This window comes from Stegostoma tigrinum, unplaced genomic scaffold (genome assembly GCF_030684315.1).
Source record: "Stegostoma tigrinum isolate sSteTig4 unplaced genomic scaffold, sSteTig4.hap1 scaffold_55, whole genome shotgun sequence".
Lineage (NCBI taxonomy): Eukaryota > Metazoa > Chordata > Chondrichthyes > Orectolobiformes > Stegostomatidae > Stegostoma > Stegostoma tigrinum.
In genome coordinates, this window is record NW_026728483.1 from 2,630,831 (window position 1) to 2,654,739 (window position 23,909).

Below are 23,909 nucleotides of genomic sequence, written 5' to 3' on the forward strand. Positions count from 1 at the left end.
GGTTGAAGTGAAAAGGTTTTCCATCCATCCTGTCCAGGCCACTGAGAAGCTTGTTCTTGATGAGATTAAGAATGGTGGTGACAAAGCTGGAGTGGGCGTGAGCCTCAACTTGACCTCAAAGAGCTTCTGCACAACATTGTATTTCTGGTATTGAAGCCTGATTTAAGCTGTTGGCCTTTTATCATTTTAGCAAACTACTTCAACTTTGAGGGCAGATTGTATTTAAATGGTTAAATCCCTAAGTTTCCACAGATCGGAATAATTCTATCAAGTGGAACAATGTATTACTCACTGAAGTGCAGTACTCCACCATTGGGTAATGTAACTTGTGCCCCTTGGATGTGCGTCCCGAAAAGAAACAGCTTCGGCAGATGTCATAATTTAAGTGTTTGAGGCTGCGGCACCTATTAAGGAAGAACAAGAAGTAAGAGAAATGTTCATTTTTGTTTGGATATTTTTAACCATCCAAGGAATGCAAGTTAAGTAGTTAAATTATGTATTTTTTTTATTTTGAAGAAACGGCAAAATTGTGTGGGGAGAAGCAAATGCTAGGTCAGTCGAGGAAAACTGTCCCAACTCCCCCAGTCGATTTTCATAATGGGATATCCCATCCCTGGAATTATTTAAATTGCTTCTGCGCTGCAACGTTCCCATAGTATGGAAGGTTTTCATCTGCCACGGTGGCATAAACCTATTTAGAAGTAACCTTGCCAGAATCTTCCTGGAAAAGGTAAATCTGACAAGCAGCGATTGTAACATGTGAAGCTGTAAAGGCAACACTGAAGGAGGAGGACACACATTTTCAGCTCAGACAGCAGAAGGGAAGTACTCCAGGGAAAGAGAAGAAATAGCGAAGAAATAAACTGCAATAATGGCTGAGTCACAGTGGTATAGTGGCAATATCATTGAGCTAAATGCTCTGGAGAATGTAGGTTCATGTTCCAACACTGTAGCTGGTCAAATTTACATTTCATTAAAAAATACTCAGAACTAAAAGTTATTTCCAGCAACACTATCATGAAACTATCAACAAATGTTGGTAAAAACCCATCCGATTCACTCATGTCCTTTCGGGGAGTATTCGATCATCCTTACACCACTACATGTGGCTGCAGAGCCACAGCAATGTAGGTAGCTCTGAACCACCCTCCCAGCCATCCACTCAGTTCCACGGCAATTAGTGAAGGACAACAAATGATAACTTCACCAGTGATAGCCAAATCCCTTGCAAGAATGGAAAATGTTCTCATGAAATGGAAGGACTTGATCAATGTAGTGTGAAATTATCAACAGATGAATGGATAGAACTGCATACAGAATGTTGGTCATCAATACGATGAGATGGTGCAAAACAGAGGATATTGCCTTCAGGATTCCTGTCATGAAGCCAAACTCTGAGACTCAGCAAGCACTCAAATGTGTGAGCAGAAACTAAATAGCCATGAAAACCAACATAAAAGTACAAACAGCAGGCTCTTAAAATTTTTGGAGATATGCAAGGCAATATTAAATTATGCACTGAAGTGGTTAAGTTCAGTTAATCCTCTTGTAAATAGCACTGCTAACAGGAAACTCACTGTCAATTACAGATTAGTCCAGAATTTTCAAGGCAATAGATAAAGTGAAGCAGAATACCAGTTTCCGTGAGGAACAAACATAATTTGGAAGTTAAAGGGATGAAAGGAATTACTTTTCTGAACAACATTCGGAAGAAACACAGACAGACGGTTGATTGAGAAGATGAAACATGAGAAGATGGTAAGGAAAGAAATAGATTTGGAAGCAACAGTGTGGTAGAATTGTGGAAGTTCACTGGCCTCACGCAACATCAGGAACCAATACATTTGATCTTTAGAGAACAGAATGTCAGAGAAGGGGGGCTCTCTTCCCAAATGGTCAAGCTTACAAAATGTAGGAAAAAGGCTGCCTTCCTCTTGGTGCTTCTCACTGGATGAACACGCGAGGAAAGTTGTGCTTTTTGGTTGCGGACCTATTGGTGGTTGGTTCATTCATATCAGGCAGATTCTCCAACAGCGGGTGAAGGTGTGGTCACAGTCTTCGCTCGGGGCAACTGAATCTATTCCTCTTCTTTGTTCTTTCATGCAAGTTTTGTGTTTGGATTCCTGATTGCGGCTACAAAATCTCCTATCTGTCCCTCGAACTGTCAAGTCTGTGATCACTCACGTCCTGTTTACCTCACCCTTTTCCGCCGTGTCCCAGAGCCAATTACACTTTACTTTAAAGTAATTTTAAGTCCAAATCACAGTAAAAGGAAGCCATTTGGTCCATCATGTTTGAACTAGATCTCCAAATACATATCACAAATTAGTGCCTTTTCCTTAACCTGCACATTATTTCTCTTTAATTAATCAACTAGTGCTTTCTTGCATCTTTTACTGAAACTGCCTCCTCTAGGTAATGCATTCTATAGACTGTGATAAAGCTATTTCTTACACTGCAGTTACTTCTTTAGTCAATCACTTCAAACCTCTGCATCTTATTCTCAATTCTGTCACAAGTAGCAAAGTCTTCCCCTCGTCTACTCTGACCAGACCTCAAATGATTTTGCAAGATTCAAAATAATCTCTTCTAAGTCTCAGCATCTTCGAGGAAAGCTGTCCCAATTCCTCCAATCAATTTTCATAATGAGATATCTCAACCCTGGAATCGTTATTGTAAATTGGTCCTGCTCTGTCTCTCTCCAACATTTTCACAAAGTTCCCTTCGCACGGAAGGTTTTCATTTGCCATGGTGGTATAAACCTATTCAGAAGTAACCTTGCCAGAATCTTCCCAGCAATGCAAAGGCTGGTGATCTCATGGTTCTTTGAGCAATCTGACATTTCTCCTTCAGTTTTGTACAAGATATGGCATCTTAAAGATTCTGTGAAATCCTGCCCTGTTCCTCATAGTCCATGAAAAGCTAACAGATCTTGGCCTTCAGAGTTAGGCCACCATTCCTCAAGCTTCAGATGGAATTCAATTGACTCCGGGTCGTTGTTGCTCTTGATTTAGTTACGGCAGTCATAGTTTCATCCACAGTTGGGCTCTCACTCCAGTTCTTCTCAGACAGAGAGTTGTTTGATCAGATCAATGGCAGTAACACGCACCTTCTCCAAGATGGCCAATCTTAGAAATGTAGGAGAATAGTTAACCAAAAAGGTTCAATTTACCCCTTAGAAATCCTGTCCAAATCTGCAATTTAATTTACTAGTTGTGGACAAGAAGTTTTATCGATCATTTAGCAACAACACAGCAATCACTTTCATAGGATGCACACACACTGATTACAGGACTAATAAAAAGGCCTTTCTGTAAATTCCCAATAATTGCAAATTACAGAACCAACCGGAAGTCGAGTCACAATCCGTTCTGAGCCACAGTGTCTGTGATCAATGCAACTGCGAACAAAATACCAAAAGCATGCAGCACTCACCTCTCACAAAAAATTAAGGTAAAGAAGTTGATACTTAATTTGTCCTAATTACTTCTCTGGTCCATGAATTTGTTCGGGTTTTGTGATGATCTCAGTTGTGTTGTTGACTGATGGAGTTTCTAATAGAACATCTAAAGTAAAAGCTTTCTTTAAAAACTAACTCCCTCTAACTTTCTGCTGGTTTGCACATCTCACCTGAAACCTACGAGTGGGTACTCTTTGCAGATGTTACACTTAGCCTGATGTTTTGCAGTTTCAGCAGCTGCCACACGGTGTCGAACAGGCAGCCACACCATGGACTGAGGCTCCAATCTCATCCACTCTACAAAGTGTTTAACATCAATCTCTGGTTTGTTCTGGCCCTAGAAGAAAATAAAAGATCAGCTGCATGATTAATTATGTCAAGTTTACATCCGCTATCCTCAGACATATCTAATACACTATCATTGGGGTTTCTGACATTGTTTTTATTAAATTAATGATTAAAAACATTGACTATTTATAAACATGATAGCCTTGGATTAGTGGTGGTACATGTTGGCCTCTGGAACTAATTCAAACCGAAAATGAGCACAAAATTCATACTGGCAAGTAGACCCGCTTGACCTTCTGAAGTGGCGCAGAGCACACTTACATGTTGGAAGCAACTGCGGACACTTGGTTCAATGTTGCTGCCTCCAAATGAAGGTACCTCACCCAGCTGCCGAGGGATCTGGCCTGCATTGTGAAGCAAAAGGCTCAGGCTTTGTTGGTCACATAATTCTGTGGGTTCAGCTCCTTGTTTGAAGAGGTCTGCAAAAGTTATCCATAAGAAAAAACTTGATATTCCGAAACTTAAGGGAGGTAGTTAAGAGTTCAATACATCCAATATATCTTCCTCAATTGCCTTGCTTTGTAAATTATCTTAAAACATTATTTTATGATCTTGATTGGCTATTTGCAAACAACTGTGGAAACAAAAACTTCTGTTTCTTGGCACCAATGGACAGTGTATGTTGTATGATTCTCCAAGGAAGTCATTTCTTTCTTGATTGTAAATCTCAAACCTCTCTAATATCTCCTCGTTCTTTTCACAGAGATAATCTTTGTGTGGACCTGGAAAACATGGGCACTGTCCTCAATGAATACTTTGTGTCAATCTTTACAATGGAAAAGGACACTGCAAGTATTGATATCAGGGCAGAGGACCTAGGAACATCAGAAGTTTAGACATCGGAAGATGCAGCTGGTTCAGCAAATTTAAAAGTGGATACATCTACAGGCCGAACTGAAATGTATACCAGCGAGCAAGGGAAGTGAGGGAGGAGATATTTGGGCCCCTGTCAGCAATTTTCAAACCCTTGTCAATCACACGTGAAGTCATGAAGGACGATGAACATTGTCCTACGATGAACAAATGGAGAGAGGAACAGACCAGGAAATTAAAGGCCAGTCAGAATAATCTCAGCACTGGAGAAGCTATAAAGAGGCATTCTTAGGGGTAGAATGTACTTGCATGAACTAATCAGGGATAGTCAGTATGGATTTGTTAAGGTGAGGTCACGTTTCAGAAATTTGATCCTTTTTTGAGGAGATGTTGGAGTGTTGATGAGCTTATGCATTCGATGTGGACTTAGTAAAGCCCCCCTTGGCAGACTGATCAAGAAAGCAACAGTCAACGGGATCAAAGGCAAAGAGGCACGCTGGAGCCAAAACTGGCTGAGGCAGAGAGCACAGGGTGATTGATGGTAGAGGGATATCTATTTGACAGGATGTTTGCTTTGAGTGGGGTTGTGCAGGGCTTGCCACAAGGACCCTTGAAATTTGTCAACGAGATTCATCATTTTGGCTTAAACACAGTGTGTATGACCGTGTTGCAAGTGAATGACTAATTTTTTGAGGAGGATATCGACGGAATGGTCATGCAAATAACAGCCATGGGATCAAAGGCAAAGTGGTACACTGGACCCAAAATTGGTTGACAGACAGAAAGAATAAACTTCAGGAGGAGATCAGCACACTGGTCAGCTGGACACAGCAATTGGAACTCAACCAGGAAAAGTGTGAGCTGACGAACTCGGGAGGGCTAACAAGGCAAGGGATCACACTATGAAGGGTGTGATCCTGGACATTACTGAAAAAACCAAGATGCTGCCTGGGCTGGGGGTTCTCATGGAATCATAGAGTACAGAAGAGGTCCTACGGCCCACTAAGGCTGTACCTCTAAAAACACACTGCGACATATACTAGTCCCATTTTTACACACTAGACCATTCTCAAAAATATTATGCCATTACAAGTGCTCATCCAAGTACTTTTCAAAGGGTGTGAGGTTTCCTGTTTCAACTTCCCTCCCAGGCAATGCATTCCAGACCTTTGCCACACTCTGGATGAAAACGATTTTCCTCAAACCTCCGCTAAATTTCCCGTGTTTCTCTTTAACATTATGCCCTACCGTTATTGATGATTTAACTAAGGGGAACAATGCTTTCTACTCAACCTATCTTTACCTCTCATAATCTTATATGCCTCTATCAGGACCTCCACTCAACCCCGAAAACTTCTCTGCTTCACAGAAAATAATCTGAATTTTTCCAGCCTTTCTTCACAGCTAAAATGCTCCAACATATGCAACATCCTTTTCATTCCCTCCAGTGCAATCACATCCTTCCTGATGGGTGGTGACCAAAATGCCACACACAACTCCAGCTGTGGCCTAACCAAACTTTTAAACAGCACAAAGTGACCTCCCCACTCTTACCATCTGATAAAGGGAGATGTCCCATATGTCTTTGTAACAACCCTTACTAGCCTGACCTGACCCCTTCAGGAATTTATGAACTAGCACCCTAGGATCCCTTTTCTCCTCTCAGCTTCCCAGTGTCCTGCTATGCATTAGATTTCGACTTAGGTTTTATTATCACACATATTCAATACAGGGTACAGGAGTGCAATGCCACCTCAGACGGTGCCATCTCAGGTACAAAGTACCTCGGTACGAAATTTCAGTTGCAAATGTAGAAAATTTATCCATCCTTCTTTACTCAGTCGCAGGGGAGTGGAACGCAAAGCCGGAGAGGGTAGTGGAGTCGGCCTCATTAGGGGCATTTAATCGGCCATTAGACAAGTACATGGATGACAGTATAAGGTAGTGGTGGAGGTGAGACAGACCTTGGGATGAGGGTAATAGTTCGGGACAACATCGTGGGCCGAAGGGCCTGTACTGAGCTGTACCGTTCCATGCTCTATGTTATAAAAATAATTGAATACGTTAAAAAGTTCAGCACTACAGTCTTCTTAGTATAACAGTAGAAAAATAAAAACAAAAGTTTAAAAAGTCAAACATTACAGTCCTTTCTTAAGCCAGGAGTTTTCAGACACTCTGACCGAGGCTTCCCCCATGACGGTTCGTATTCCCCTGCGCTGGGCTAAGGCCCGCCCATCCTTGCCGGTGGACTTCACTGCTGACTGCCGTTGCTGACCTCCATCGGGCACGACAGGCTTTGCCACATTAAGTACTCTCTTATCTTAATCCTTCTTCAGGCTATATCAATCTGCCACTGACCTGCCCATCTGACCGATGCCAAGATTGAAGCAGACAAGGGGAACTGGTAAAGATGTTTAAGATTTTGAAGGGCATAGAAAGGATAACTGGAAGCTGCTTTTTCCATTCGTAGACATGTCAATACACAGGGGGCATAGATTGAAGTTCACAGGTAGAAAGCTAAGAGGGGAGTTGAGGAGAACCTATTTTCCCAGTGTGGTGGGAGTCCTGAGCTCACTGACTGAAAGTGTGGCTGATTCAGAAAGTGTCTGAATATTTAAGTATTTAGATATTCACTTGTGTTGCCGTAGGCTCCAGGGCTATGAGCCAAAGTGAGTTCGATGCAGACAGATCTTTGTTGAGCAGTGCAGGAACTACGGACCGCATGGCCTCCTCCTGTGCAAAAAACATCCATGAGACTATAATTACACAGCTTTTCTTTGAGGCATTTCTCCACTTGACTGATTCTTTGTAAATGCAAGGCCGATAAAATAAATCCTTTTCTTAAAAGCTTCCATCTCACTGAGAAAGCTTCAGGCCAATTTGATAATCTGCTCTCAAAAATCTGCTCATGTTTTGATAGTTATGACAAATTCTACTATCAGGGCTGACACAATCCACAACATTCTAAATCAATCAATAATATTCCAGAAAGATGATCATTTGCCTATCCGACCAATTTTAACTGTTGCTTTAAAAAATAGAGAAATAAATCTGGATCTGTCAAAAACTAATCAGTTCTTCCTTGGACCATACCCGTACGTACCAGCTTTCAATGAAATATGCCCATTAGTTTGTGAGATACATTGCTGACCAACAGAACAACAAATGGGCAAAAACATTACCTCACATTCAGTGTTATCACTTCTGCAAGTGAGCAGTAGAGTCATACAGCACTTCCAAATCTTTTTCCCAGTGCGAATGATGAAAACATTATTGGTCACAAAAACAGCCGCTAAGGTTAGTGCCTTTGAGAAACAATAGCATCATACATATGTAGCGCATCATTTATCTTGCAGGAATGCACTGTGCACATTCTGCACAGACCAAGTTATGACTTAACACTCATGTGGCAGTGACTAAATACAGAAATATACTAATACAGCAAACCTTTTGTTAAACAGCACCTGCGGTACCAGGAATGAGCTGAATAATCAAAAATTCCAGTTGATCAATAGGTCCACACACGCAAAAAACACACTCAATAATAGGAACATAATGCATGGGATATACACATTGTATCAGTGATAATGGGAACTGCAGATGCTGGAGAATCCAAGATAATAAAATCTGAGGCTGGATGAACACAGCAGGCCCAGCAGCATCTCAGGAGCACAAAAGCTGACGTTTCGGGCCTAGACCCTTCATCAGATGAAGGGTCTAGGCCCGAAACGTCAGCTTTTGTGCTCCTGAGATGCTGCTGGGCCTGCTGTGTTCATCCAGCCTCACATTTTATTATCTGGGATATACACATCACTGTTCTCCCTCATTTACAGCATAAATGACTTCAGTAATGAGGCAACTTTGCCTCAATTAAAACTTACTGGCAGAGTGCCTTTTCACTTGCATCCTCACCATACATCACAAGATGATGAGAATACAGTAAACATCTGGTGTATAATTTTTGTCAGTTTATTGAGTGTGCTAGTTTGTTGAACAAAGTTTACATACAGTTAAATCTACAGTTTACATGTGTATCAGCAATGATAGATTTAGTACTGACACTTGTATTTTTCCTCCAGATGACCCTTGTAGAGTCACGTCAAGCCAATTTTCAAAGAAAGCACTCTGATTCTTCCACTCATACTTCTGGAAAAGGAAGTTGCAGAACGTCACTGACTGACTTTACTTATTTGAATACAGCGTAAGGTACATAGAACATCGAACAGTACAGGCCCTTCAGCCCACAATGTTGTGCCGAACTTTTACCCTAAACCTCAGGTCTATCTAACTCCACCCCTATCTTATATGACCATCCATATGCCTGTCTAATAGTCACTTAAATGCCCCGAATGAGGCCGACTCCGCAACCCACTCCAGCTGAAACAAAGATCTCTTTGAATTGTCATTTGTCACACATGTATTGAATCAAAAAACAAATTTCTCACTTCCAGAGATTTCTGTAGCATCTTAATATGATTTGTGAAGATTAATACTTCACCCGATCATTTTATAAATACAACTTTAAACAAAATGCCACTATATGGAACTTGTATGTTGGTATTTGTGCAGATGCCAATTCAGTTTGTGTGATCTGTTTCGATGCAACGAGTGATAAACACTTCGAATAAAACGGTTGAGAGCAGTATATGTGAGATTTAATACCATGCTTTATCGACAGATAACTCATCTGCAGGTAGTTATTCATGAGACTCAACTGACATCATGTCTCAGGGGAGCTTGTGACCTCTGGGTTAGGTGTTGTTTGACCATTGCCTACTGGTCACTGGTTGAGAGGAAAGAGAACTACTAGCTGCTATCCATTTTCAACAAGTGATCATGATAATCTACCTGCGTTTCAACGTCCCATCAACATGCAAGAATTGTTACTCGAAGAGGCTTCTGTGTAACAAACAGGAGCAGAATCAAGATCAACCTTGCTTTCCCAATCTGAACAAGCTGCCAACACCAGAAATATGGGACCGTCTTAATCATTCTTATACAATTAACTTTTACAATAGACAACAGGTGCAGAAGTAGGCCATTCGGCCCTTCGAGCCAGCACCACCATTCATTATAATCATGGTTGATCATCCACAATCAGTATCCTGTCCCTGCCTTATCCCCATAACCCTCGATTCCACTGTCTTTAAGAGCTCTATCCATCTCTTTCTTGAAACTATCCAGAGACTTGGCCTCCACTGCCTTCTGGGGCAGAGCATTCCATACATCCACTGCTCTCTGGGTGAAGAAGTTTTCCCTCAACTCTGTTCTAAATGCCCTACCCCTTATTTTTAAACTGTGTCCTCTGGTTCTGGACTCACACATCAGCGGAAACATGCTTCCTACCTCCAGAGTATCCAATCCTTTAACAATCTTATACGTCTCAATCAGACACCCTCTCATCCTTCTAAGCCAGGTCCCTGTACAGCTGCAGAAGGACCTCTTTGCTCCTATACTCAATTCCTCTTGTTATGAAGGCCAGCATGCCATTAGCTTTCTTCACTGCCTGCTGTACCTGCATGCTCGCTTTCATTGACTTATGTACAAGAACACCTAGATCTTGTTGTACTTCCCCCTTGACCTAACCTGACTCCATTTAGATAGTAATCTGCCTTCCTGTTCTTGTCACCAAAATGGATAACCACACATTTATCCACATGAAACAGCGTCCGCCATGCATCCGTCCACTCCGCTGGCCTGTCCAAGTCACCCTGTATTCTCATAACATCCTCCTCACATTTCACACTGCCACCCAGCTTTGTGTCATTGGCAAATTTGCTAATATTACTTTTAGTGCCTTCATCTGTATCATTAATGTATATTGTAAACAGCTGCGGTCCCAGCACTGAACCTTGTGGTAGCCCACTGGTCACCGCCTGCCATTCCGAAAGGGACCCGTTTATCACTACTCTCTGCTTCCTGTCAGATAGCCAATTTTCAATCCAAGTCAGTATTTTGCCCCAAATACCATGTGCCCTAATTTTGCTCACTAATCTCCTCTGTGGGGCTTTATCAAAGGCTTTCTGAAAGTCCTGGTCCACCCCATCCACTGGCTCTCCCTTGTCCATCTTCACAGTTATATCCTCAAAAAATTCCAGAAGATCAGTCAGGCACAATTTCCCCTTCGTAATTCCTGCTGACTCTGACCTATCCTGTTACGGCTATCCAAATGAGTTGTAATTTCATCTTTTATAATTCACTCCAGCATTGCTCCCACCACTGACGTCCGGCTAACCGATCTATAATTTCCTGTTTTCTCTCTCCCTCCTTTCTTGAAAAGTGGGACAACATCAGCCACCCTCCAATCCGCAGGAACTGATCCTGAATCTAGAGAACATTGGAAAATGATTACCAATGCGTTCACGATTTCCAGAGCCACCTCCTTAAGTACCCTGGGATGCAGACCATCAGGTCCCAGGGACTTATCAGCCTCCAGACCCAACAGTCCATCCAACACCATTTCTTGCCTCACATAAATACCCTTCAATTCATCCATTACCCTAGGTCCTTCAGCCATTATTATATCTGGGGGATTGCTTGTGTCTTCCCGAGTGAAGACAGTTCCAAAGTACCTACTCAACTCTTCTGCCATTTCCTTGATCCCCATAATAAATTCACTTGTTTCTGTCTTCAAGGGCCCAATTCTAGTCTTAACCATTTTTTTTTCAACACACCTTTTACTATCCTCCTTGATAATTGGAACTGCAGATGCTGGAGAATCCAAGATAACAAAATGTGGAGCTGGATGAACACGGCAGGCCAAGCAGCATCTCAGGAGCACAAAAGCTGACGTTTCGGGCCTAGACCCTTCACCCAGGCCTGAAACGTCAGCTTTTGTGCTCCTGAGATGCTGCTTGGCCTGCTGTGTTCATCCAGCTCCACACTTTGTTATCCTTACTATCCTCCTTCATATTTTTGGTCAGTTTTCCTTCGTACCTCATTTTTTTCTCCGCGTATTGCCTTTTTAGTGATCTTCTGTTGCTCTTTAAAAGCTTCCCAGTCCTCCGGCATCCCGCTCACCTTTGCTATGTTATACTTCTCTTTTATCTTTAGAGAGTCCTTAACTTCCCTCGTCAGCCACGGCCGCCCCTGCCTCCCCTTAGGATCTTTCTTTGGAATGAACTGATCCCGCACCTTTTGCATTATATCCAGAAATACCTGCCATTGTTGTTCCACTGCCATCCCTGCTACGGTATTGAACCATTGAACTTTGGCCAGCTCCTCCCTCATCGCTCCATAGTTCCCTTTCTTCAACTACAATGCTGACACTTCCAATTCTCCCTTCTCCCTCTCAAATTGCTGATTAAAACTTATCATATTATTGTCACTATCTCTAATGGCTTCTTTACTTCAAGGTCCCTGATCAAATCCGGTTCGTTGCACAACACCAGATCCAGAATTGCCTCCTCCCTGGTAGGCTCCATACTGACTCTGCATCTCCTGATTCTACGTCTCCACTCGCAAAGGGCTGAAGATTTTATATTTCTTTACATTCATAATTTCATATCTATTTTACTATTTCTTCTTTCTTTATTATTTCATATTTCTTTACTTCTGACTATTTTAAATACAACAGGTTTTCTTATGCTACATCAGTGACGACATTTCAAAGGTAGTTTAGCTGCCTATAAAGTACTTTTTATGCCTGAGACCATAAAATGAGCTACATAAATGCACTTCTTTCTTTTATTAACTTCTGTAGTTGTGTTTCTTTGCCAATGGAGGATTGGCTACAATTACACAGGGTAATGTAGGTGAAATACATTTCCTATGACAAAATTCCAAACCAAAGTTACGAAATTAGAATAATAAACTATTGGCTGTTTGCAACTGAACACTGTAGATGAGCAAAGGTCACTTAATCAGTAAAGTACTAATTAAGTATGTTCCCGACATGGAGAATACAAATGAAAACTACGGTAATGCTCATAGGAAATTGGACAACGTTCTATTTTATGATCATAGCAATGCCATATCATCAACACATGTTTTAATAGATAATAAGTCACTCCGGGATATTTATTCATTTGTTTTATATCCTCAAGATCATCTTTGCAAATCCTGTGAACAGGGACCACTGAACAGCTTACTTAGCCTTTCTTTTACACCTATAATATCCATGTTTTATCCCTCTCCCCTCGATGTTTGTCTGCAGGAAGATGAGTTAACAGGGGGCTTACAGTTTTAATTTGTACAGATATGTGTCCAATGTTTGTAAATATCTGACTGTAGCTAGAATCTATGCAGTTGTAATAAATAGGCATTCTTGTTAAGAACAGAAATCTGGACCGTGGTCTTCATCAGTTTGGATCTAAAAGACAAGTAAATTAGGGAAACTTAGATACTTTTCAAAATCTTCCACATTGGGATGACTCTGGAAACTGCAGGCTCGAATTGCAGCATGGTACCCTTCTGAATGTAACACCTGAAATCACGAAAGTAATAACTTGCTTGAAAATGAACATGGACTCTATGGGTTAAGGTGACACAAGCCCACGAGCTACAACATGGGGAAAAATACAGTGGATGCTATTTTTAATGAACAGTGTGTCAACATCAACTGTTCTGTCTGAGAGTGAAATCTGAGAAATGAAAAGTGAAAACTGCCAGGTTAGAAAGTTCCAGCTACGTGCTTACCTGATGGAAATGCATTGATTGTGATATTAATATATATATATGATTGTTAATTGAGAGTACTGATGAATTTTGCTTTTTGTTTCTGTGATGATCTAAATAATCCATTTGTCAACACAATAAAGTAGATATTGTTATTGTAAAACACCCCTGAAAATCCAAAGAAAATTTCAAGAGGGGCCAAATAAGTCGTGTTGGGGAACAAAGAAATGGCAGAGGAACTGAACAAGTATTTTGCATCAGTCTTCAGGTTGGAAGGCACCAGTAGTAGAACTTTAAGAGAGTCTGAAGCAGAAGTGAGTGTGGTGGCCATCTCAAAGGAGAAGCTGAAGGGTCTGTGTGGAGTTTGTACATTCTCCCCATGTCTGCACGGGTCTCCGCCAGGTGCTCTGATTTCCATCCACAGTCCAAAGATGTGCAGGCAAGGTGGATCAGCCATGGCAAATGTGAGCTTGCGGGGAAACAGTACAGGGCTGGGTCTCGGTGGGATGTTCTTTGCGGAGATGGTGCAGACCCAATGGCCTCTTTCCGCTCTGTAGGAATTCTATAATTCCGAGAAGATGGTAAATTACATGGACCAGATGGACTGCCCCCCAGAGTTCTGAAGGAGATAAGTGAAAAAACCATGCAGTTATTGGTGATCTTTCAGGAATTACTGGAGTCAGGGTGGGTCCCAAAGGAGTACAAAATGGCAAATATAACGCCCCTGTTTAAAATGGAGGGAGGCAAAAGACAAGAAATTATAGACCTGTTAGCCTGGCGCTGGTCATTAGGTCAGATTTTAGAGTCCATTGTTAAGGATGAGGCCGGAGAGTACTTGGAAGTACATGGTAATACTTGGAAATACATGCTAAATTGGGCTGAGAAAACACAACTTTGTCAAGGGAAGGTCTCTGTTAGATTCTTTGAGAATGTAACCAGTGAGTTAAAACAAAAGAGAACCATTGAACTTTATCTGTTTGGATTTCCAGAAAGCCTTTGAGAAGGTCCCACACAGGAGGCTTCAAAATTTAAAAAAATGAGCTTATGGTGTTCGGGAGTAGGTACTGCCACGGACAGAGAATTGGCTAACTGGCGGAATGCACAGAGTGGCAATAAAAGGGTCTTTTTCAGGATGGCAGCCAGCAACTATAGGAGTTCCGCAGTCATCAGAGTTCAGACTACAGCCATTCACATTATACATTAACAATCTGGACAAAGGAACTGATGGTATTGTTGTCCATAGTGGGTTGTTGCTAAGTTTGCAGATGACATTTCGATAGGTGGAAAGGCAGGCAGTGTTGAGGGGGTTGGGAGGTCACAGAGAGTCTTTCGAGAAGTGGCATTACAGGCATAGACTATTTTCTAAATGGGGAAAGGCTTCAGAAATCTGAAGCACAAAGATGCCCCAGTTCAGGATTCTTTTAACATGCAGGTTCAGTTGGCAGTTGGGAAGGCAAATGCAATGTCAGCATTCATTTCAAGACGGCAAAAATACAAGAGCAGAGAGGTATTGCTGAGGCTGTGTAAGGCTCTGGTCATATTGCATTTGGAATATTAAGAGCAGTTTTTGGCCATCTATCTAAGGAAGGATGTGCGGGCCTTTGTCAGGGTCTCGCGGAGGTTCTCAAACATAATCCTGGGGATGAAGGGACTGTCATGTGAGGAGTGGCTGAGAACTCTGGGTCTGTACTCGACGGAGTTTAGAAGGACGAAGGGGGTCACACTGAAGGTCAGTCAGGCCTGGATAGAGTGCACACGGAGATGTTGTTTCCACGAGTCGGAGAGACTAGGACCTGAGGGCACAGCCTCAGAGTCAAAGGGACCACCCTTCAGGATGGAGATGAGGAGGAATTTATTCAGTCAGAAAGTTGCGAATCTGTGGAACTCATTGATGTAGAAAGCTGTGGAGGCCAAGTCAGAGTTGATTTCAGGCATAGATAGATATGTTCTTGCTTAGTATGGACAAAGGAGAATGGGATTGAGAATGATAGATCCCACTCAATGGGCTGAATGATCTAATTCTGTTCTTAAATCTTCAGGTCTAAAACACTGGAATGAATCAGTTCAGTGTCATTTTTATTGCACTGCAAGGACAGTATCTCTCCAAAAGACCGAAGAAATTTCCTCACTCTGTTGTTGCAAACCTATTCAATAACTGGCAACAATGCTCCTGTTGTGCCTCTCTCAACCGACGCTAGTTAGTTCTCCACTCAAAGTAACTGGACCATCCCGGTATTACTGGCACTCGTGCCATGTTTGAAGGCTATTGTGGACCAGTAAATTGCTCAGAATCCAGAACTGCCTCGTACCGTTCATAGCATTTGTCCCAGACAGGGCAGGAAAGGGGAAATTAGCACCTTACTTTACAGTTAGGGACCTGGAGGTCCTGGTGGATGGATTGGTGCAGTGCAGAACTGTCCTCTTTCCCAAGGACAAGCACAGGAGGCCACGACACAAGACTCGGCCAGACTGATCCAAGGCTGTCCAGTGCCAATGCAGGCTCAACCACCAAAAGAACCATACAGCAGTGCTGCAAGATCAGTGACCCCTGCTCCAACAGAAGAAGAGCCTCATTGTTCTGTGCTACCTCACATTCACCCTCTCTCTAATTCTGCACCACCCTTCAGCACAGCTCATGTAATACCATTCTCACCAAAGCATTCAATGTCTGTCTTCACTTGCTCTCGCCTACTTGAGGGCCCAAGGCTATTAATCCTCTATGTCTCTGTGCCTCTTGCTCTCACCCAGGAGACCTCACCTCCCTTCCCAAACATACATGAGCACTAACAAATGCACCAGCTCATTTCATCTCACTCAATCCCTCCCTTTGTTTCATCCAGGAAAAACAGCCCACAGTAGGGCAGAAAGAGCCAACACAGGTAGTGAGGTGTCTAACGTTCGACTTCTCACAACCTATGAGGACAGTGTCCTGACGATGGTCATCCTGAGCAGCCAACTGATTGCATCCAAGCCCCTCAAGTGATATCAGACAATGCCCTGGAGTTACCTAGATCTGCTGCCTGAAACTGCCTCCCTTGACTGGAGACCATTCCCCTCGGAACCTGAAGCATGACCATGAGGTTGGAGACAATGCAACGCGTTCTGTGCTTCTGCAGCTGGCACATGCTGCAGGTGTGAGATCAACATATCACGGTGCTGAACAGCAACACACCCACTCCTTTGATTGATGACTGCTGACAAACATGACAAGCTGTCTGGCTTTGTCTCGATGCCAAAAGGTTAATCAATATACTAGCATTATGAGTCTGTGAGGTGTGGCGGAGGGGGCAACCCATAAAAAGACAAGGCAAATGAAGACAAGGCAGAGGAGCTGTTAGCATTCATGCAGGGACAAAATGAGAGTGGAGAGCTCAAGCAAGGTGTCCTGATGTGTAACGTGGCCCAATACACGAATGGGTGCCTGTTCCTGCATATAAAAGTGCCCTGGCAGTAGCACTGCAATGAGGGGGGCTGCTGCAATCCAAAATGCAGCAATGAAGTACAGAAGAGTACTGAAAGCAGATGTGAGATGTGCTGAGGCTGGAACATGCCACATGTCAAAACTGTGGAGATGGGGTGCTACTGAAGGGTGTGGCTGCAGATGCTGGTGACTACTACCCAAGTTGGAGGTCCAGAGGAGCATTGAGCAATGTGCAAGCACCACACAACCACTCAGAATTTCATTTTGGTAATTCTGAGAGTCTAGTTTCTGTCTGGCAGGTAGAAAAAGTATTAATGAGGGTGGTACTGAGAAATAATCCATGCCTTTCAGTACTCCCTAGTGTGAATTTCCGCTCAATGTCTGCAATTTTACTGGAAAATGCAACATTTTGGTTTTGACATCCAGAAGGACCTTGAGCTGCAATCAATATGAAGGGTACGCACCTAATGAACAATGTCAAAATTGACAGTCACAATAATGATATAATATTGGAACACATCTCATGCAGACGAAGCTCAATTTAATATAAATGAAATATTGGAGGTGATTAGGGGTGTATAGAAGGACACTGAAAGTTTAACCCCGGACTTTCATCTCCAAGTCCTAGAATTATATCCAGCCCGGACTGAAAGAAAATAAAATTCTCTCCGCTTGCAAGGATTCCCCAATATACTGTCACAGTCCTCATACATTTCCAAGTGAAGTGCATAACATTATTCCTAAATGGAGTTTAGTAAACAATCTGACTGAGATTAGCTGAAGGACAATTAGTCTGGAAAATACCACAATGACACAGTTAGAACATAGAACATAGAACATAGAACAGTACAGCACAGAACAGGCCCTTCAGCCCACAATTTTGTGCCGACCATTGATCCTCATGTAAGCACCCTCAAATTTCTGTGACCATATGCATGTCCAGTAGTCTCTTAAATGACCCCAATGACCTTGCTTCCACAACTGCTGCTGGCAACGCATTCCATGCTCTCTCAACTCTCTGTGTAAAGAACCCGCCTCTGACATCCCCTCTATACTTTCCTCCGACCAGCTTAAAACTATGACCCCTCATGTTAGCCTTTTCTGCCCTAGGAAATAGTCTCTGGCTATCAACTCTATCTATGCCGCTCATTATCTTGTATACCTCAATTAGGTCCCCTCTCCTCCTCCTTTTCTCCAATGAAAAGAGTCCGAGCTCAGTCAACCTCTCTTCATAAGATAAGCCCTCCAATCCAGGCAGCATCCTGGTAAACCTCCTCTGAACCCTCTCCAAAGCATCCACATCTTTCCTATAATAGGGCGACCAGAACTGGGCGCATTACTCCAAGTGCGGTCTAACCAAAGTTTTACAGAGCTGCAACAAGATCTCACGACTCTTAAACTCAATCCCCCTGTTAATGAAAGCCAATACACCATATGCTTTCTTAACAACCCTGTCCACTTGGGTGGCCATTTTAAGGGATCTATGTATATGCACACCAAGATCCCTCTGTTCCTCCACACTGCCAAGAATCCTATCCTTAATCCTGTACTCAGCTTTCAAATTCGACCTTCCAAAATGCATCACCTCGCATTTATCCAGGTTGAACTCCATCTGCCACCTCTCAGCCCATCTCTGCATCCTGTCAATGTCCCGCTGCAGCCTACAACAGCCCTCTATACTGTCAACGACACCTCCTTGCTTCGTGTCATCTGCAAACTTGCTGACCCATCCTTCAATCCCCTCATCCAAGTCATTAATAAAAATTACAAACAGTAGAGGCCCAAGGACCAAGAGCCCTGTGGAACACCACTCACCACTGACTTCCAGGCAGAATATTTTCCTTCTACTACCACTCGCTGTCTTCTGTTGGCCAGCCAATTCTGTATCCAGACAGCTAAGTTCCCCTGTATCCCATTCCTCCTGACCTTCTGAATGAGCCTACCATGGGGAACCTTATCAAATGCCTTGCTGAAGTCCATATACACGACATCCACAGCTCGACCCTCATCAACTTTTCTAGTCACATCCTCAAAGAACTCGATAAGGTTTGTGAGGCATGACCTGCCCCTCACAAAGCCATTTATTCCTTGACATTAACTGGATGATGTTCATATTGTGTACTTTATACACATCTTTCTCCAGCACTATCATTTGTCACCGTGAAGAGCATTACAATCAGAGTGTCAAGACGTCTACATGATCCTGTACAGATCTGACCAAATGGAATCAAAAGTATATCACTTTCAATTTTATGATTTAAAACAAAAGTCGCTCAAACTTTCAACTACTTTCTCTGTTGAACTAAAATGAAATTAGAACATACTGAAACCTTATGTCATCAATACTCGGATTGATTTTAATCAGTCAACAATCTTCACATTTACTTAACTGATCATGTACGTATCAAAATCCAATACGTCGCATGCAGTTTCATGCACCTTAGGACAATCTAAACATACTACATTAAAGTGTAAATCATAGATACGTATCAAAGACGCTCAGCAGCCAGTTCAGACACATGTCGACACAGAGTGACACATTGACCAAGTGATTTTGTTCCAAACCATCATAAATGGTCGTCAAACAGTTGATTACTTCAGTCACATTTCGACGTTGCTCGTTTCGTGTCAATTTGTGTTGATCCAAGACGCGTTGTGCTGTGTGCAACTCCAACAGATCCACGACAAAGGAGGAAGAAAACTAACTTCAATTACAGTTTTAACTTATTGGAGCTATTAAATAAAATTAATTCCTTTATTTGGCCTCGAAATAAATACAAGGATTCACAAAAGTACTCTGGAATGATGGAAACAGGCCATTTCCTTCTCAAATGCAAAATGTCAAATCTAACGAGGGAACCGTCAGTGATGCTGGTCATATTCTGTTGTTTGGTTCAGTAATTTCTGCAGAACAATGGTGGAGAAACAGTAGCTTTCTATGTCATGAAGCCCTCCTTTATATTTATGAAGCAGGACTCACAACAATTTAACCTCAAACATCCATCTCTTTCAACCGATGTTCATTCTCACGACATCCAAATCCAAAGTACAATCTAATTGGCTCTTTACCCGTTTAAAATAGTGGATCTTACAACCCATATTTCACTTCTGGTAATCAGCATTCTTTTAAATCACACTATGCCACAGCTATTAAGTGTGTTAATCACACATTCTTGTTAATTTTAAAAAGGTGCTCTGTTACCTAGGTTTTGAACTAGATTTCTCTTGTAATTTTGCTATTTTGTCATACATATGGTATGTTCTACAGTGTCTACCAAAAACAATTAGTAGTTAACCAAGTATCACTTCAATGTTAGTTCACATGATGCCAACAAAATCTGGCAAACTTCATCAAAACATCAAATGCCAGTCGAACCACTCGAAATATAACAGAACCTCCATAAATAAAATCTAATGGCAATGTGAGGAATGAAGCGCCCAGAGATATGCATTCATGTGACTGAAATCATTGATTTTCTCGGCTTCTAACCCTTCCACAGGCAGCAAGATCCTGGCCCATGAACATTGACTGCTTCAAAAAAATTCCTCTTTACAACCCCTACATCTTTTCCCCAAAACATGAATGCATTCCCTTCTCCTTGTAACATCATCCATCAGCCATGGGAACACAGACTTTCCACGTTTATTTTACCCCAACTGATCATAATCCTTTATGTTTCATTAACTACTTATTAATCCCCTGTACTCCAATGAAAATAGCATTAGCTAAATTTGTTGATAAAATGTCACATTCCTAAAATACGTTGGGTAAATTTCATCATTATTATTCAATACTACCAAAATTATTACCCTTGAAGTTTAGTCACCAGATTTGGCTGCATCATTCCAGTCCTATTTCAAGGTTCAGGATAACTTCTTTGTTTTAGCACTGCATGAGCTCGATTATACAGCCCCATCCCACAGATACGAAGGTGGGAAGAAACACATAAAATCTGGAGGGCACTGTGTGTATATGTGTGGAAGTTCTGGGGAACTGTCAAGCAGCCTGCCTATCCTTTGGCCTGCTGAGACCAGTTGATGGCAATTTAAGAGATCCCCTCTATTGCCTAAGGAGATAGATGTCAATCAGAAAGACAGTCAGCTTTAGATGCATAATCCAGCCTAGAAAACGTGAGTTGGAAGGGGAACCTCATTCGCAGGCCCCTTGGCCTGATCCTAGGCACTTCACACCCTTAAACTCTCATCCAACCTTTCAACAACCCCTAACAACCCTCGGCCACTCCGTACCTCTCGTCGGGGACCCGCCCTCCAGCCATCAGCAACTTCAGACTCTTCTGAGCTCTAAGTGGCCAGGAGTTTGACAAGGTAGAACTTCCATCCAAGAGGGTGCCTGATGTCCTGCCTCCAGCCATTTAATGCTGCAGGGCAGATGTGAAGAGCATGGGCAGGCTCCTATTTGGCATTTCAACTGGGAGAGACCTGAGCAGGAGCTGGGGCAACAGCACCATGTTGAGTACTATTTATCAGACCAAAACTTCCATATCCTCAGCATTCTCTCCAATGTTCTGCCAATTCAACAGTCAGTGCCCAAGGTGAGTGGGAAACCAGAAATAAGGAAAGATTTCAAAGCTGAGAAATAGAAAAGAAACAGACAATAAGAGCTTATTTGAACAAATGAAGGAAGAGGTCAAAGTGAACGCAGATCCCTTAAAGAATGAAGGCTGCAAAAATAATAATGGGGAATCAGGAAATGGCAAATGAGACAAATAAATACTTTATGTCAGTCTTCACAGCAAAAGGCACAAATACCATCTCAAAAATATTTAGTGAACAAAGAGCAAAAAGCAGACAGGAAATATCACCAGAGAAAAGGTGCTCGGGAAACTAATGGGGCTAAAGGTCGAGAGGTATCCTGGACCTGATGTACTCTGCACTAGGATATTAAAAGATGTAGCCACAGAGATACTGGATGCACTGACAGTCATCTTCCAAATATCCTGGGAATCTGGAACATTTCAAGCAGTAGATGGGAATACTGCCAATGTAACAACTTGATATGAAAAGGAAGGATGACAAAAAATAGGCAAATTCTCATTGGGAAAATATTGCAGTCTGTTGTAAAAGCTGCAACAGCAGGTCATGTGGTCTGGCAATACTATGGCTTTAAGAGGTGTATTTTGTCCTGGCTTGTGTTCTTCTCGAAACCAATAAACAACTCGTGAGGCCTTGGGGTTTTATTTTTTGGAAGTTGTAACAACAAAAGCAGCATGCATGAATGGGTAATTTCCAAAGAAGGGTCTCAGCCAAGACATCAGCTTTCCTGCTCCTCTGATGCTGCATGGCCTGTTGTGTTCATCCAGCTCTACACCTTGTTATCTCAGATTCTCCAGCATCAGCAGTTCTTACTATCTCAGTATGAATGGGTCATGTCAGGCTCCCACAGAACCAAGGTTTTCGTTGAGATTTCGACAGTTGTTGAGGTTTGAAGTTGGCTGTGGAAGCTGTTATCTCTCTCTCTCTCTCTGTGTGCTAAAAGCAGGGGTTCTCTTTCTGCTACCAGAATCATGTGAGACAATCTGTTTTACTGACTTTGCCTTTGCCAAGATGTGTTTGTGGGATATTATGATATTGGAACAGTTGTTGTTTGGTAGTTAAGTAATATATTATTCAATTAAGTTTTCCAGTAGAGTTAAACTAATCTTAATTCTTCTTTCTTTTGCTTGCATTTTAACTGGGGGGAAAGTGGTTTTGCTTAAAGCTGAGTGGTGTGCCCAATCGATTTACATCTGGAACACAGCACCTTAGAATTGTCTTTAAATAAAAGTTTGAGTCTATGTTGTCTCCTTGATACCTATGTGTGGGGATTTGATCGAGTCCATAACAGTGGAAGCAGATAATATAATCAAGCAAAGTCAGCATAGCTTCATGGTGGGGAAATTGTGCCTGGCAATTTTCAAAAAATTCTTTGAGTAAGTAACAGACAGGATAGATAAAACAGAACCAGTAGATGTATTGTGTTTAGATTTTAAAATGGCACTTGAAAAAATATCGCCCGAAGTTTACCTAATATAAGAAAAAACACATAATTTTGGGATAGTATATTAGCATGTTTTCAGAATTGGTCAAAGAACAGAAAATAGGCAGTTGGGCTGAAGGGAGAGATAATGGGAACTGCAGATGCTGGAGAATCCAAGACAACAAAGTGTGAAGGTGGACGAACACAACAGGCCAAGTAGCATCTCAGGAGCACAAAAGCTGAAGTTTTGGGCCGAGACCCTTCATCAGAGACGGGGATGGGGAGAGGGTTCTGAAATAAATAGGGAGAGACGGGGAGGCGGACTGAAGATGGATAGAGGAGAAGATAGGTGGAGAAGAGAGTGTAGGTGGGGAGGTGGAGAGGGGATAGGTCAGTCCGGGGAGGACAGACAGGTCATGGAGGCGGGATGAGATAGTAGGTCGGAAATGGAGGTGCGGCTTGAGGTGGGAGGAGGGGTTAGGTGAGAGGAAGAACAGGTTAGGGAGGCGGGGATGAGCTGGGCTGGATTTGGGATGCAGTTGGGGGAGGAGACGAGCTGGGCAGGTTTTGGGATGCAGTGGGGGAGGGGGAGATTTTAAAACTTATGAAGCCCACATTCATACCATTGGGCTGCAGGGTTCCAAAGCGGAATATGAGTTGCTGTTCCTGCAACCTTCGGGTGGCATCATTGTGGCACTGCAGGAAGCCCATGATGGACAGGTCGTCAAAAGAATGGGAGGGGGAGTTAAAATGGTTTGCGACTGGGAGGTGCAATTGTTTATAGAACATAGAACATAACAGCACAGTACAGGCCCTTGGCCCTCGATGTTGTGCCGACCTGTCAAACTGATCTGAAGCCCATCTAACCGACACTATTCCATGTACGTCCATATGCTTATCCAATGACGACTTACATGTACCTAAAGTTGGCGAATCTACTACAGTTGCAGGTAAAGCGTTTCATTCCCTCAATACTCTCTGAGAAAACAAACTACCTCTGACATCTGTCCTCTATCTTTCACCCCTCAATTTAAAGCTATGCCCCCTCGTGCTCGCCGTCACCATCCCAGGGAAAAGGCTCTCATAGCCACCCTATCTAACCCTCTGATTATCTTATATGTCTCAATTAAGTCACCTCTCAACCTTCTTGTCTTGAAGAAAAACAGCCTCAAGTCCCTCAGCCTTTCCTCGTAAGACCTTCCCTCCATACCAGGCAACATCCTAGTAAATCTCCTCTGCACCCTTTCCAAAGCTTCCACATCCTTCCTGTAATG

The 23,909-nt window shown here is 42.5% G+C and overlaps 2 protein-coding genes across 2 annotated transcripts in view; both read right to left on the reverse strand.

Annotated features, from left to right (window-relative positions):
- Window positions 1–238: 238 nt before the first annotated feature.
- LOC132208867 (utrophin-like) lies at window positions 239–4,139 on the reverse strand. The gene is made up of 3 exons (XM_059644181.1): window positions 4,070–4,139; window positions 3,631–3,797; window positions 239–404 (listed from the first exon to the last, which is right to left on the reverse strand). The coding sequence occupies exons 2-3, from the start codon at window positions 3,750–3,752 to the stop codon at window positions 239–241; spliced, it is 288 nt and encodes a 95-aa protein (XP_059500164.1). The 5' UTR covers window positions 3,753–3,797; window positions 4,070–4,139.
- Window positions 4,140–4,173: 34 nt separating this feature from the next.
- LOC132208859 (utrophin-like) overlaps window positions 4,174–23,909 on the reverse strand; it is a 122,251-nt gene continuing 102,515 nt past the window's right edge. The window contains exon 4 of the mRNA XM_059644173.1: window positions 4,174–4,227. Within this exon, the coding sequence (XP_059500156.1) occupies window positions 4,174–4,227 (54 nt within the window). The remainder of the gene's footprint in view (window positions 4,228–23,909) is intronic.

What these genes read in the sequence shown, in the direction of transcription:
- LOC132208867 (XM_059644181.1), bottom strand. Translation starts at nt 3,752, where the DNA reads ATGAGATTGGAGCCTCAGTCCATGGTGTGGCTGCCTGTTCGACACCGT. An exon ending in TACCCACTCGTAGGTTTCAG is followed by an intron (nt 405 to 3,630) that starts GTGAGATGTGCA and finishes CTTCCTTAATAG; the next exon opens with GTGCCGCAGCCTCAAACACT.